The 16,978-nt window shown below is 40.0% G+C and overlaps 1 protein-coding gene across 4 annotated transcripts in view; it reads left to right on the top strand.

The window, feature by feature from the left end:
- Window positions 1-1,717: 1,717 nt before the first annotated feature.
- LOC128107569 (zinc finger protein 431-like) overlaps window positions 1,718-16,978 on the top strand; it is a 60,150-nt gene continuing 44,889 nt past the window's right edge. For 3 of the 4 annotated variants that reach the window (XR_008217117.1, XR_008217116.1, XM_052733620.1), the window contains exon 1: window positions 1,718-1,856. Coding sequence is in view for 1 of the 4 variants with exons in the window: in XM_052733620.1 (XP_052589580.1) it covers window positions 1,830-1,856 (27 nt within the window). In the remaining 3 variants the exon portion in view is untranslated. Of the gene's footprint in view, window positions 1,945-16,978 lie in introns of all 4 variants that reach the window. The other variant, XM_052733621.1, reaches the window with a different exon arrangement.

Below are 16,978 nucleotides of genomic sequence, written 5' to 3'. Positions count from 1 at the left end.
TTGCCCCCTGGCTCTAATAACAGACTGCTATCTTCCTGCTCTCCATAGGCACTTCCCCTTCTTCCTCCTGGAAACAATATGGCTAGCTAGCTTGTACAGCACACTATACTGTGTAGGGTGGAGTGATTCCCTGTCACACAGGTGGAAGGGTGCCCAGAATATTAACAACTAAAGAGAGATTTAAGGACACAAAATGAGATGTGTGTTCTGTGGCTTCACACTGAGGTCAGGTGAACTGAAGGTACTTTTTACCTGGTTGTCACAGGAACTTCAGATAACCAGGAAAGAAAAGCAGGAACCAGATCACAAACAAGATAATAGGTCTTTTTCCCACCAGAAGGATGGATAATGGCTCCATGGCTTTAGGAGTTTTATTCCTGAACTTCAGAGCAAACTACTGGCAAATGAATATTAATAAAAGGAGTAGGCTTCACAGAAAGTTGAATAGCTAGAGAATAATGGAGCTAGGAAGAATATGAGCTGTATTGTTAGTCAGCACATCTTCCTCAGTGGGCAGGTGAAAAAAAAAACACACAGCTGCATTAGTCAAGGTTTTCTACGTGACCAGGACTGCTAGAATGAATCCGTGTATGTAGAAAGTAGATTTATTAGAATGTCTCACAAGCTTAGGTAGAGCTAGTCTAACAATGGGTGCCTACCAACAGAAATTTGAAGAGTCCAGTAGTTGTTCAGTCCATGAGGCTGGACATCTCAGCTGGTCTTCAGTATACATCAGAATTCCAAAGAAGTAGGCTCTAATGCTGTTAAAGGAATAAACTTGGTAACCAGAGCTATGTCAACAGGGAAAGAGAGAGAGCTTCCTCCTTCAATTTCCTTTATATATGTAGGCTGCTAACAGAAGGTGCTATCCAGATTAAAGGTGGATCTTATTTTTTGCTTGATTGGGTTTTTGGGTGTTTGCAAGACAGAGTATTCCCTATGATTGGTTGACTGAGGAAGAGAAGACTAGGGCCTGATTTACTGATGGTTCTGTACATCATGCAGGCACCACCCAGAAGTGGAGAGGGGCAGCATTACAACCCCATTCTGGGACAACCCTGAAAGATATGAGTGAAGGGAAATTTTCACAGTGGGCAAAAGTATCTTTCAGGCTTCTATCTGTATGGGGAATGAAAGCTAGATGCTCTGAAAGACTCTTCACTGCTCTTAACTGCTAAGGTTTATTTCCACCCTAAGTTTTCTATTCTTGATTATGTTTCCTGTCCAAGGCAGCATAGTCAGGGTCAGACACCTGGTGCTGATTAAAACGTGGAATTCTCCTCCATTTGAGAGAATAAGCCTCAGCCAGGGATGAGCTCCCTGATTGTTTATTCAATACAATTATCCGTATATGAACAACTAATAAAAATGGACATAGCAGGTTGTATTCATTTTTCAACTTTCCACATGTGTGACAGGGAATCTCTCCACCCCACATAGTGTAGTGGACTGTGCAAGCTAGCCACATTGTGTCTCAGAGGAAAAAGGGGAAGTGCCTATGGAGAGCAGCAAGGTAGCAATGTCAGCTACTGGAGCCAGGAGCAGGCGCTATTCAAATGTTGATCTCTGCTGATCTAGGAAAGCTCTTTGTCGGGGTGGAAGGCTTGACCAGAAACCACTGTGCTGTATCTTTAAGCACAGTGTAACTCTAAGGGAGGTGCTCTTGTCACTCAGGCCTCACTAGCCAATCAGGCCCTCCGGGAACCTACCAATCAGAAGTTGTGCAGGGTCCTTCCGGCCGCGGGCTTTGGGCTTGGCTTTGAAGAGAAGCCGGGGCCTTGGATTTTGTGTGCTGTGTTATGAATGCTGCAGGGAGCTGAGCAGGGAACATGGATGAGCTGGAAAGCCATGACATGGTGAGTAGGGGCCTCCGTTCGTCCCCAGACAGGGAGGAGCTGTCCGTTGAGTCATGGAAGCCAGTGTGGTGCGTCCTCCGCTGGGCAGGTGGGTGCAAGTGGCAGATTTGGGTATGTTCTTGCCTGGTTCTGTATAACTCAGCCGGGTCCTGCTCGTCCTGCCTGCTCCGGTATGGTTCTGCGTGCTCCTATGTGGTTTTTGCAATTCCCGTGGCCAGCGATCAGACTGCATAACTTCACTCCACCAGCAGCATTGGGAGCGGGACTGTGCTTTTAAATACCCTTGTTGTCATCTATCATGGTATCTCCCTCCCTGCCCTCCCACTCTGTCCCTGTTCTAGCTTGACCCTCCCATTTCCCTATGTTCTCAAACCCCACTCCTCGCCCTCTGCCACCCCTCACACACACCCAGTCCACTCATGTCGATCTCATCCACTTCTTCACAGGGTCATTCATGTGTCCCTCCTAGGGTCTTTTCCTGTTAGCTAGCCTCTCTGGAGATGTGGGTTGCAGTCTGGCCATCCCTTCCCTCCCATTTAGTGTCCACTTATGAGTGAGTACATACTGTGTTTGCCCTTCTGAGTCTGGGTTACCTCACTCAGGATATTTTTCAGTTCCATCCATTTGCCTGCAAATTTCATGATATCATTGTTTTTTTTTTTTTTTTTTACCACTGAGTAGTACTCCATTGTGTATATGTGCCACATTTTCTTTATCCATTCTTCAGTTGAGGGGCATCTAGGTTGTTTCCAGGTTCTTGCTATTACAAATAATGCTGATATGAACATAGTTGAGCATGTGTTCTTGTGGTAAGATTGAGCATTCCTTGGATATATGCCCAAGAGTGGTATAACTGGGGAATAGGAAGAGGCAGGGTGCTGGGAAGGCTCTCAGGAATCCACAAGGTTGACCCCACCTTGTTGTGCTGGCAGTGGTCCAGAGGGTGCCTGGACCGGTCTACTCTAGTGACCAGCCTAGCAAATAACCTAGCTGTCATCATAGAGCCTTTGTCCAGGGACAGATGGAGGCAGATACAGAGATCCACGGCCAGGCACCAGGCTAAGTTCTGGGAATCCAATCGATGAGAGAGAGGAGAGATACTACAGTCGAGGGACATCGAGATCATGATGGGAGGATGTGCAGAGATGACCGGCCACACTAGTGGAAGCCCATGACCTGTGGACTGGTGGCTGTGGAGCCCCCATGAGACTGGACTAGGCCCTCTGGACATGGAAGACAGTTGTTTGGCTCGAACTGTTTGGGGGGCACCCAGGCAGGGGGATCGTGATCTGTCCCTGGTGCATGGGCAGGCTTCTGGGAATCCGGTGCCTGTGATGTGACACCTTGCATAGCCTTGGTGCAGTGGGAAGGGGCTTGGACCTGCCTAGGCTCAGTGAGCTGGGCTTTGCTGACTCCCTCCATTAAAAAACTGGCCTCTCAATGCTGCTCAAGTGACTGTCATAGCCAACATTAAGTCCTGGTGTGCCATGAACGTATATTAACGTTAAGCAGGAGCATCTGTAGTCTTCTGGAAAAGCAGTTTTGAGTCAAGGTCTTCTATGTTCACTGAGGTGGACTTTCCTCCTATGACAGTAGTTGGCATTAGCAATGAGTAGTGAGGTCATCAATGTTAGATGATCAATAAATGTTCTGACTGGCCATTACTTAGGTCCACAGACCAGCCAATCAAGAATCTGGACAAAGAACTGAATTTTTGTGAAACCAAATTACTGTGATTACATACCAGTTCAACCTAAATAGAACTGGATAAAATGGTATGGTACTTAAGAGAAATGGTGTGAGTAGTACTTGGTGTGCTCTAATACAAATCCCTAGTCTCTGGAGTACATGGCCATAAAGCCTGTTTCAACTTTTTAACAGGAGTTTTTGGAATTGTAATTACATTATTTCCACTGTCTCCTGTCTCCTAGCCTTCCCATAGACCCTTCCTTGTGTTCTAACCCATGGCCTCTTTTTGTTTAACAGTAATTACTGTTGGAATGTGACCTGTGTTAGGTTGCAGGACCTCCAGCTATGAGGTAAAGGGTTGGCTGCATTGGACATTAAATGTATTATGGAATGTGCACACGTAGGACCCTGTGCCTTGGAAGAGAAAAGGAAGTACTCCAGGAAATTGGAAGATTTTACTAAACTACCAAATCCCCAGATTAGTTTCCTGTTCTACCATAGTGTGGAAAGACCAACCTGGGAGGGTTTTTGCTCTCTGAGTCATTTGAACTCTGCTCACCCAGTAGGGTAAATGCTAATGTCCTGAAGCCCAGCTGGGTGGCCCTAGCTAATGAAGGACTCTGGGAAGGCTTAGCAATCAGGAGCCCCAGTAGGAAGTAGCTTACAGGTTCTTTCCAGGATTCTCCTCTTGTTCTGCTGTAGGGAGCTGTGAGGAAGACCACAAGCCATGCCATGATGAGTGTGGGAGTCACTGTCCCCAGACCTGGCTGAGCTGTCAGAGCTGCTTGGACTGGGATTGATCACGAGCTATACTGAGGTTCTATTGGTCCATGTGGTGACCTGGGCAGTGGCCCTGGTTCTCTGAGCCTCCCTGTGTACAGATTTCCTGGGTAGGGGGAGACTCTGCATTCCAAGCATGGTATGATATGATGCTTGTAGTATCACTGTCCAGTGTGTACACATAGGCATGCTTTTAGTGTGCAGTGGGAAGACAGATGGGAAAACTGAACATCTGGTTTCCAGAAGGTCTGAACATTGAACTCCACTTTCAGGTTTATCTTGTTACAATTAGTTTAGAAACTGGTAGAAAGGTGGTGATGTGGATTGTCTTTCAGCAATACATGATTAGAATGCTTTTAAATTTCTGCTGCCACCAGCCACAGTGGTGTGATTCGGTGAAGTTTAGTTCTAGAGGACAAAAAGTGTTTCTGAGCTGCAGAGGTTTCTCAGGTGTGCATAGTGTTGGGCAGGTAGAAAGGGCAGAATCCACATCTTGTGCCATAATCCATGTGACAGGAAGCATATTTAAAATTTTTCTTCTCTGTTGCTTTGGGATTGGACATCAGCGGGACTTGGTTTACCTGAAAACACAAGGAGGCACAAGGGGCTGCAGAGCCATAGCAAGAGATCACCTCATTTTGCAGAGAGAACTCTAGAGCATGGGGCTTCTGTCTTTGAAAGAAATATCAGTAGCTGGAGCATCAGAAACAACAGTTTAAAAGTCACTTTGTGAGTTCATTTTGTGAAAGCTGTCAAGATTGTGTTTATTTAATTTCTATACACGTAGAATGTAGGTAGCTGGGTAACATTGGTCAAGAACACACTTTTCCTGGTTAAGTTTTCTTAGGTCTTTTGATTAATAGTTGACTCTATTTTCTTTCCTTGTTCTTGGCTTTTTCTCTCTATCCCCATTATTCTATCACAAATATTGTTCACATTCTTGATTGTTGTAGCTTTGTAGTAAGTATAGAAGTCATATTATATCAATCTGCATACTATTTTTCATAATCCCATTGATCATTCTGAATGTTTCCACTGTTAATGTAGCTTTGTAATAAGCTTTCCTTTTATAAATTGTTGGGCATTGTTGTTAGATTATATTCACTTTATGTTGCAAGTTTACCATACACAACAGTTTAATTTTGATGCAGCATGTTTCCAAGGATTATTTATTTGCTTCTTTATTTGTTTAGGTTGTATTGTTCTTGTTGTTGTTAATCTGAAAGACTTTTGGTTTGTTGGATAAAACATCTTGGTAGTTTGCTCGGCACATATTCATTTTGGGGATGACCTAAGTTCAGATACCAACACTCAAGTTGAGATGCTCATAACTATCTGCTATTACAGATTCTGTATACATATAAAAAGCATTCTTTCTCATGTACAAACATATGCAAAAAAATAGCAATAAACTTGTTTTCAAAAGTGCTTGTGACTTATAAAACAATTAGAGCAAACCAAGTTGCTTTAGGTGTATACTGATTTTTTTAAAAATCTGTTACCTTTCATTTTGTTTTAAAAAGTTTTCATTTCCTAAGCCGGGCGGTGGTGGCGCACGCCTTTAATCCCAGCACTCGGGAGGCAGAGCCAGGCGGATCTCTGTGAGTTCGAGGCCAGCCTGGTCTCCAAAGCGAGTTCCAGGGGCGCAAAGCTACACAGAGAAACCCTGTCTCGAAAAACAAAAAAAAAAAAAAAAAAAAAAAAAAGTTTTCATTTCCTTACTCTGATGCAGACTTAGTCAATCACCAATCATAGGAAACAAAAATGTTATCTAAGTGATCCTAACAGACATCCTTTTCTTTATCATAAGAGAATAAGATACTTTTAGTAGTCAAAATTATTTTCTACAATGTTAAAACCTCAGAAGGCTTCAAGTGAATCTCTCCAATTTTGGTGGAACACGCTCCTCACACAACCCATTTTCAATTATTGGTAAAGGAGAGAACAGTGTGGACAGGATGAATGATGGCCAGTTATTTCTTGTAGTTTGATTTTGATTAGAACCTTGTCGTTCTTGTTTAAGGTTCCATGATATATATTTGTAGGTATGTCTTTATGTCTCTTTTTTTTCAGTGGTGCCATCTGTGTTGTTAGTTTTATTGTCATCTATTTATACTGTTGTTTCTCCGGAAAATGATTGGCCTTCGCTAATTTTGTATTCAAGTAATTTCTTGTTATGATTTCCTTGAGTTTTTGTTGGTTTGGGAAGTTTCTGTGGAGAGACAGTTTTAGTTTTCTCTTCTTGATCTTAGAGGCTTGCCTCATCCCATTTCCTGGCACATCTGTGTTTTCCAGTTGTTGCTGTCCTCATGTTTGGGTTTTTGCTGCTTAAGTGATTGGATATAATTAATATATTGGCTTTGGATCTTTTTTTTTTTTTTTTTTTTGTTTTTTGTTTTTTGTTTTTTGTTTTTCGAGACAGGGTTTCTCTGTGTAGCTTTGCGCCTTTCCTGGAACTCACTTGGTAGCCCAGGCTGGCCTCGAACTCACAGAGATCCGCCTGGCTCTGCCTCCCGAGTGCTGGGATTAAAGGCGTGCGCCACCACCGCCCGGCTGGCTTTGGATCTTTAAAACCTTCTCATATATTATTGTGTCTTTTTCCTAAGAAAAAAGCATGAGCTGTCAACATGACATAGCCTGGAGTCATCTGAGGGAACATCAATTTAGGGTGTGCCTAGACCAGAATATTTGATTGCTGTGTCTGAGAGAGATGGTGTTGATTATGATTGATGTTTGAAATCTCTTCCACTGAGTTGGCAATATCTCTCAGAAAGTGGGCCTGGGCTGGATAGAGAGCTACCTTAGCACAAGCAAAGAGAGAAAGCTCAGAAGCAATGTTTCCTCATGTTCGGTCTTCATTTATCTTCTATCCTAAGCTCCCACAAGGATGGACTGTGACCCAGGGTATCAACCAAATAAACCTGTTCATTACCTGAGTTGCTTTTGGTAAGAGAATTTAATCATAGCAACAGAGAAGAAAGTTGGAACAAAAAAATGGTACCTCAATGTGATTTTCTTGCTGCAAAGGACTTCAAATTCTTAGGCCTGCTCTTACCATCTTGAATGGAATTATTTTATTCTTTTGCTATCTAGCCCAGGGAGGCCACTGATTCATGGCAGCTGTCCTCCCAGATTCAGAGTGCTGGGATTATATGTCATGTACTCCTATCAACTGTAAAAAGTTAGTATTAGATCAGAAGAGCCAAGTTTACTGCTTCTTGTACACTTAGAATTGAAAGTGTTTCAGCCAATGAGAGTTATATAATAGTCTGCAGAGACTGAGGGCATTTGGTCACATCCATTGTGCCATTCACACAATTGAGGGGGGGGGCATGATATGGGGTATTCAGAACAAAAACTCAACAAATGTAAGGTAATGGTAACCAAATTTGGCTGCTTGTCAGGAATACAAGAAGAGCTTACTCCAGCTTACTCACACCATCTGAGTTACTCTGACTCATACCAGTTAGGAGATAGAACCTAGAAAGTGGAATTTTAAGTAAAAATGATTTAATGTTGGTATTTGTAATTTATAGCTCTAGAGAGTTTCACCAAAGGAGGAACTCTCTACTTGACATCATGTGGAATCTTCACACTAGAGGGGTTATTTGCTAGTACATGTATTCAGTATTTTTTAAAGTTTAAGGACTTCCTCATCACCTAGCTATGCTCATCAATGGTATTATAATTTGTATGCATCTTAAATTGCCAACTGTGTCCTGTGGCAAAGGCATCTAGCTAATGTTTAGCACTAGAGAAGTTTCAAACTGGTGTTAGCAACTGCATAGACTGGTGGATATAGTGTATTTGGGTAATATAGCTACTATTGCTTTAGATAAAATTATTTTAAGCACTAAAATCTCCCCACTCATGAAGTTGACCTAAGATGATTCAGTAGTACACCTGGGTTACTTCTTCTATATTTGAAAAAATAATCACACACAATAGTATATTTTCACTGACTTTAGGTGTCAGCAATTACTTTATAAAGCTTATTTATATGTATTTGTAAGATCTTGAGGTGACTCATCAGGTCAAAGCACTTTGTTGTACAAGTGCAATAAACTTGTTCCTGGGAACCCATGGTAGAGAGAACCAAGTCCTGAAAATTCTCCATTGGCCACTAACTATGAGATCTAGCATGTATGTGCACTCACATATCAAACAGACAGACACTCACATCACACACTCCTCTCTCTCTTTTACACACACAAATACACACAACATACACATAACACACCACACACACACACACACACACACTCATACACTACTCAAACACACAAACACAAGCATACACACAAACTAATATACACAAAAACATAAAGACACAAACACACTCACAAAAACAAATAGACACATATCACCTAAACCATACACACACACACAAACATACACACACAAAGAAACTTTCAAAAACAGTATTAGTATTTAAGGAACGCTTAGGAGATGTGTTAAATAAATTTATACAATACTGCATTTTTTTCTTCAAATTTTATTCTTTATTGTATGACATAATAGCATATTTGGAAAAGTTCTGACTTCATAGAACAAGTCTTTTTTGGTAGCCATAAAGTATATTTTGGCAAAGTATGATATTGGAATACGTTGGCTCCTATGAGGAGAGGATGAATAAATATTTTTACATTTAAAATTAATGGTTTAATCACCATCACATCAGGTATAGCCTGACTTTCTTGAACAGTCAGGATACCCTTCCCTGCTGAAGCAGTCCCAGGCCTGACTTTACTGAGAAGTCAGAAAAACTTCCCTCCAGGGCTGAACTGTTTCCTTGCAGTTATAGCCATCAGAGCTGTGCTAAACAGCTCCAGGTGTCTAGGACACCTTCAGGGCAGACCTACTATTCTGAGCAGCTGAGGTGTCCAGGATACCTCACCCTCCAGGGCTGAACTGTCTCTTTGCAGTTCCAGCTGTCAGAGTTGTCCTAAGCAGCTCAAAGTGTTTTCTGACTCCCAGGTAGTTAGGACACCTTTCCTCCGAGTTGCAAATCTCACGTTTTGGTACCAAAATCTGGGACCAAACCCAGAGTTGTTGCAACCAGTTTATTTACAAATACATTTTAATGGTGTTAATTTTAAAATACTCAATAGATAATATAAAAAAAATCATTAAATACTTCATGTGTGTATCCAAAGAAACATTTTCTTCTATCCCATGCATCTACATGTCCTCATCTGTTAATGCATTTGGCACTTCATCCCAAAGTATTGTCTTCTAAGGGAATTATCCAGAGATGCCAGATAATGTAATAGCAGTGAGATTTATTTTGTGGGTTCCACTTTTGTCCAACTTCATATGGTGATCAACATAACATTACAGACTTGCACAAGAAAGACATTTCCAACACAGCTGTGTCATTGATGCTCAAAAAGATTAGTTGTAATAGTAAATCAATAAAATATCATTTTTTCAGATTGTAAACATATTTTCATTGAAAGATAAAGCATAGGAGTACAAATTTAATGATTAAATCCTATTTGCAAATGAAAATGAAAAAAAATTAATGGTTTAGAAGAATCATTTTGAATCTTGATCAGTACCATAAAAGACTGTGACTGTTGGAGACACTGAAATTTTAAAGACCCTTTAGGTTTCAATAATAAAGGACTTCAATGTCTTGATGTAACAAAAATAGACCTTGTTTTGTTTTGTTTTTTTGACACGTTCTTTCTATGTAGCCCTGGCTGTCCTGGAACTCATATGTAGACCAGACTGGCCTTAAACTTACAGACAGATCCTCCTGCCTCTGACCCCCAAGTGCTGGGGATGAAAACTTACGCTAGCATGACTACCTTTGTTTTAGATTCTTTGAAACAGTCTCAGTATGTATTCTTGGTGGGCCTGGCATTGCTGAGTAGAGCAGGCTGGCTTCAAGCTCAGCTGCTTCCCTTGACTCCAGAGCCTGGGGATTAAAGTATAAGCTGCCACACCTGGTTGAGATCTTTTTTTATTTGACCAGTAAATGTCAATATTGGTTGTTCTTTGAGAAAGTAGAATAACACATGTGGGCTAAAAATTTTGGGCCAGACTTACTTATTTCCTGACCTGGTCCTTAGTAGGCTGAGGTGGCTTTTAATTCCATATTCACCTGAGGATTATCTTGTCTTGATGCTCTTAGCCCCACACAAGTCACTGTCCAGCTTATGACTTAAACATGTAAACTGTAAAAATGTTGCTCCTTTTTTCATACTACATGGGTTTTGGTTCAGAGTTGAAGAATAATCTTGTTTTTTATTCAGGTCTGTGTGATTTCTTTTTGCTTTTTGTCCTTTTTTGCCCATGTATACAAAATTAGTTCTAAATCATCATTATTACTCAGCTTTTCTTTTAAAAAGCTTATTTTCTTTTACAGTAATGATATTTTTGCATACCTTATATTCCCCATTATTCTAAGTAATTTTCATCTTGGAGTGAAACCAAGGCAGGGCTCATGCTAGGCAATTGCTCTACCACTCAGCTGCTCCCTTCCTTAGAAATACTTGTTTGATATTTGAAAATATTTTTTCTTGGTGTGATATCAGTAAATAGATCAAGCCTTTGCTTAATAAATCTTTTATATTTGTTTTTATTCTATCCATGGGTTTTCTCACAGTAGGGTAATTGTGCTGTTAGATGCCTTATTTTTTTAAGGCATCTTTTGTTTCATGTATCCTATCTTTGAACAAAGACTCATGCTTTTCTTGTGGATAGTATTGAGACTGGGGATAAGGAAGTATTTTTCTTTTTGTCACAAAGCCTAAAAGAGGTTTTAGCTAAACTACATTTGACCTTTTTTAAATTTTTAATTAGGGAAGTAATCAATATATCTGAGCTAGTTTTGCTGGGTAGCTTTCCTTGAATTCAATGATGTAGACCAGGCTGGTCTCACACTTGGGTAATCCTGCTACTGTCCAAGAGCTGGGATTGCAGGTGTGTGCCCAGTAAAACATCATTTATCTTCCAGTTGTTTTCTACCCTAACATATGTCTAAATTAATGATTGTGTATTGCCACAAATGTGAAATCTAACATAGCTCTTGCGTACAGGTAGACAATCATTGGGATGGACATTTCCTGTTCTTCAGTTGAAAGTTAGGATTTTTGAGTTCAAATTAGTTAAATTCAGGATACATTTTCAATCCTATGGAAATGTGGAGAGATTATGTGTGTTTAAGTGAAGCTGTTATTACTTTTCTATAGCAGTAACAATGTACCAGGAAGGTCCAAACAAATACAAATTAAGGAATAAGTTTTCCTGCAGTTCTAGATTATGTTCCCTCTAGGCCACTGAGAACAGGTTGTGCTCCTTGTAGGGACACTCAGTGCCTTGCTTCATCACAGCACTAGACCTGCTTAGCCAGCTTGGCCTTTATGATCAGTATGGTGTTTGCTTTGAATGTAAGGGCCCTGGGTTAAGAATGAGTGAGCAGGAGATTAAGCATAGCCAGTATCCAAGAGTGCCCTTGTTCCTAACTGAGCTGACTAAAACTTTGTATGCAATCCAGGTGCTTGTTTTCATGCTATTGCCTCTTTATGTTTTTAACCCAAACCGTTGTGTAGCCACTTCTGCCCCACTTTTTTCCATAGGAAATTTCTTACTAGAAGATAGTAGCTTTTATTTAAGGTTTCCTATGTTTGTACTTTGCCTACACATATGTTTGTGTACTACTATCATTTCTGGTGCCTATGGAGGCCGGAAGTGGATGTCAGATTCCCTGCAACTGGAATTAAAGATGGTTGTGAGATTTTGTGTGGATGCTGGAAATCAAATCCAGGTCCCTAAGAAAAGTAACCAGTGCTCTTAATTGCTGGGCCTTTGCTCCAGTCCCTCAGTTTTTGCCCCCATCATAGGAAATCTGTTTGATCTTATCTCTGTTTGACATTATTGCTATTGCTTGTTTAGTTTAGGTTTTTGAGACAGGCTCTCAGATAGCCCAGACTGACCTTGACCTCATTTGAATTTGGATTTCTGACCCTTCTTCTATGTCCCAAGAAGTGCTGGGATTATAAGTGTGCACCACTACCACAGCTGTTACAAGGATTGTGTTGGTAATGTGATTGCAGGGCAAACACTCCACCAGCTAGGTGAGCTATATCCCAAATCCCTATTATAGTGCCTTAATTTGTGATTTTCATGTGTGGTTTACATACTATGCTATAGGCTCTTGGTAATCAGAGATTGTTACTGTGTATTGCCCATCCCTAAAAATGCTGACACATTGTTTTCTATAATTTTCATTATTGAGAATCACTGTTTTAATTTAAACCTGTGGCTTGTCTTGTTAGGATTTTATTCCTGAAGGGACTGGTGTTAACTGAGAGTCCCTTTGAATCAGAATAAAAATGAGAATGCCAGAACTACATGAGCAGACTTTGGTTTTTGCACTTTTTTTTCCCAGTAAATTGACTTTTGAAAGTAAACCCATTGAAAGCAGAAAAGCTCTCCTCATTCAGCAACAGCTCAGTGTTTAAAAGTCCTGGAGGCTGATTTGACTGATTTATGTTGCAAAGGGACTCAGCAGGTAAGTCATTGTCTCTTTAGTCACATCCTATTTTCACTTGGGAACATGGTGAACCAAGTTGCCTTGTATTTCACAATATTTTCATTGAATTCACTGATTTCAGTGGTTAGACCTGCCCTTAGTGACAGAGGAATTAGGTTATATTTGAGTGAATGTTAGAGGCTCTGAAACAGCTACTTTTGAAGGAATACGAAATATTTTAAGAGCTGATGTCGACATTCTGTCAAGTGTTTGTGGTTGCCCACGCCTTTCAAATCTTCATTTTGTATCAATGCTTACTTCTGAACAATCAGCACACTGTCTCCTTTCCAGTACTTTCTTTTGTAGCTTTTTTTAAAAAAAAGCTTGTTTTCTGGGTTTATGAAGCATTCATTTTGTTGGTAGGTGATAGGGTGATCTGTTACGTTGCAGTTGCTTCCCTCCACTGAGGCTTATAACTGACCAAAATCGTGCTGAGAACTTCAGGGTTATTGACTGTGTTGGCTTGTTAGCCATACATTAGCCACCCTTTATTATCTTGTGATTTCATACACGAGCATAATGGGTCTTGATCAAGCCCACCCTTCTTTCCTCTCCTTCTGTCCCCCTGTCTCTTTTTGTGTCCTCTTCTCCTCTTCACGGGATGCCTTTAGACTCACTGAGTTCACTTGGTTCTTGGGCAGGAAAGGGTTGATTTGGCTAAAGGTCCAGTTCACAGTCCGTCATGTGGGAAAGTCAGTCAGGAACTCAAGGCGGAAGCCTAGAGGCAGGAGCTGAAGTAGAGACCCTGACGGAATACTACTTACTCCTTGTTCTTCCTGGCTTCTTCAGTTTTCTTTCTTTGTTCTTTCCTTTCCCTTTTTCATTGAAAATAGATTTTCATACAATATATTTTGATTATGATCCCCCTGTTCTCAATTCTTCCCAGATCTTCCCCTCCCATCCAAATCTATCCCCCTCCACTTCTCTCTCATTAGAAAAGAAATGGGCACCTAAACATTCTGTTTACTTTCTTATGCACTACTGAACAATCTTCCCAGCAATAGGACAGCTCCACAGTGGACTGGGCCCTCCCTCATAAATCATTAACCAATAAAACATCGTATGATTGAAGTTCCTCTTCCCAAATAATCCTAGCTTATGCCATGTTGAGGAAAAGCCAAGGACCATGGGTTAAGATCCAGCCTGGGCTATATAGTGAAAATAAACTCAAATAAAAGAACTAACTAAATAAATAAGCCCTCACAATTAGTTTATCTTTTAGCATTACTCCTTTCAAATAATTTGATCCTCTTCCCAAGACTTAGCAGTATTTGTTTATGAAAGCATCTAGTATTTTTTGTCTTTTCTAAAGTTTGGCTTTTAGCCAAGCCTGCTGAGTTTGTTCAAAGGTATAAAACCAAGAAGGATGTGGGTAGGATCTGCTCCAGGTATCATACACTTTGATCTTTTTTTCCTGAATCAAATCTCAGGATGACACCTGAGGAATGACACCCAATGTTGTCCTCTTACCACTCATGAACATTGCACACCATACACACATGTGCACCTTCACATAAATACACATGCAAAAGAAAAATAAAGATTAGGAATAGTGAGAAGTGGAAATGTCTGTGAGTTCATTCATATAACTGATTTTTGTTCACTAGAGGCCAAGTTGAATTTTTGAACGTAAGTGGGCTAATTAAAGTCTTAAAGAGAGAATAAGATTCATAAGAGCCATTTAAGTTAAGAGAGTTTGTAGAAAGGATTGAATGTAGATTAGTGGAGCAGATGTTAGCTAGGAGTAATGTCTATAGGGTACCAGAAAGTGTACCATCATTAGGGGAATGAAAGATCAAACGCACACTACTTGTCCTGTTAAAGTAATCACATGTGTTCAATATTCTGCTGTTTGCACACACAGATTCCACAGTGCTTTTGTGGAGGCCAGAGGACATCCATAGGGCATTTGTTTTCTTTTAACATATGGGTCTTGTGGATCAAACTAACTTTTTTTTTTGGTTTTTCGAGACAGAGTTTCTCTGTGTAGCTTTTGGAATGATCAAACTAATTTTTAACCTTGGTTGAAACAGCCTTTATTGTCTGAGGCAGCTCCTTAGTCCTCATATTTTTTATAACTTTTTTTTTATTTGTCAGGGCTAATTTGTATGTATGTCTAAGGATCTGAATCAGATGGTCTCGCCTGTCTATCCTTAATGTATTATGCATACATAGGTTTGCCTGCCATCCTAGGACTTAATGCAGTCTGGTTTAACTTTCATTCAGATCTATAATATACAACCATGTAGATTGCTTCTGGGTTTTATTATTTGTATACTCATGTATAGGTGTCTTGGTGAGCACATGTACATACAAATATCCTTAATGTTATCAGAATCAGGTTGTTTTAAAATTATTACTTATAACACAATTTTGCTATTATTGTCCTCTCTAATCACATTGTTCTATCACTCATTGTGGTACATACTTAAATATTTTTCAAGAGAATGAGTTCAGTTTCTGTGTGTTAATTAAAAGCAGCAATATTTGTTTCTGGTGTGCAGTAACAGTAAGTGTACCACATTTGCTTCTCACTTTGCTCATAAAATCTAAGGTCTCTTGGATAATGTGCATTTTAATGTTTGGTCATTTCATACTTAGAGCAGTTACAGTACATGTATACATAATATATTAATAGCAATTTTTTTATTTTTAACTTATAAGGCTCTTGAGCTAATATATTCAGAGGTACATTTTGTTGTTGCTCTGTACTTTATGATAAAATGTAAGCAAAATATAAAAAGTAGTGATAGTGCAGTGATATTTATATCAAAGTATATACCTTTACACTTATATTTATATAGTTATAGCAAAGTATATACCTAGACCATCATTGTTGAAACACCCTCCCAGAACTAAGAATAAAATAAAATTCTGGATTTTAGGCTGCATTTGAGGGTGTATAGGGGGCTTGAAAGGGTGGCAGCATATTTTGATAGATATTACAGTGGCTGCACAAGCACATTTCATATGTCCATTTGCTTGGAATATTTTTTCCTACCCTTTACTGGGTGGTAATGTTTATCTTTGTTGTTGAGGTGTGTTTCTTGTATGCAGCAGAAGGATGGACCCTGTTTTCATATCCATTCTGTTTGTCTGTATCTTCTTATTAGGTAATTGAAACTATTTATATTGAAAATATCAGTGACCAATGATTGTTGATTCCTGTTATATTGTTTTTGTTAATATTCGTGTGTGTGTGTGTGTGTGTGTGTGTGTGTGTGTGTGTGTGTGTGTGTGTGAGAGAGAGAGAGAGAGAGAGAGAGAGAGAGAGAGAGAGAGGAGAAGAAGAGAGAGAAACATACATACATACAGACAGACAGACAGAGCATGTTAGTTTCCTGGTTTCTTTTGGCTTTGCTATTGTGGGATTATTTATTTCCTGTGTTTCCAATGGTGTAGTTACTCTCCATGGATTGGAATTTTCCTTCTATGAAGCACCTTCTGTAGGGCTGGGTTTGTAGGTAGATCTTATTGATATAAATTGTTGCTGTTTCTATAGATTGTGGTTTTAGTCTGTTGGTAAGCGTTGTGGTAATTGCAGTAAGAATGTTAAAGACCTACCAGACAACAGACAACAAATGCTGGAGAGGAACTGGGGGAAAAGAGTAATGTCATGAGCAGGAAGGTAGATCTGTGTAGTTGGTGTAACAGAAGTTATATTTTGTTATGCTGATGGTCATCACACAAGGCTCACACTGTCTATTCCTAACTAAGGTCCTAAGTTTCCTTCCTCAAGACTGTTCATGTATGCTAAATATGTTAGCTGAAGGTCAGGTCCAGTCTCTAACAGAAATCTATTTTGAGTGTCTGGATCCTGGGGGAGACTTTCCAGATTCAGGGTAGATCAAGGTGTTGTCTCTCCAGATGTACAGAGCAGAGCATTGCTCTTGATTTCCACTTATATACTGTCTAGTGGGTGTCATGGGGTTCTGGGACTGTGTCTGCTTGTCTTGAGTGAGTGATGTCACTGGGTTCTGCTTTTCAGGGACAGCCTTGTGTATAGTGTTGTTACTGACTAAGCCATTGTTACATGTCTAAACTTTTTTACAATGCTCATTCCAATTAAGCTTCTGATTCACATATATGTTTGAGCATGAATAACAAATAA

Source organism: Peromyscus californicus, unplaced genomic scaffold, assembly GCF_007827085.1.
Source record: "Peromyscus californicus insignis strain IS unplaced genomic scaffold, ASM782708v3 Scaffold_12__1_contigs__length_115047231, whole genome shotgun sequence".
In the NCBI taxonomy this organism is placed as follows: domain Eukaryota; kingdom Metazoa; phylum Chordata; class Mammalia; order Rodentia; family Cricetidae; genus Peromyscus; species Peromyscus californicus.
The sequence above is the reverse complement of the archived record's forward strand: the minus strand, read 5'-3'. Positions and strand labels throughout refer to the sequence as shown.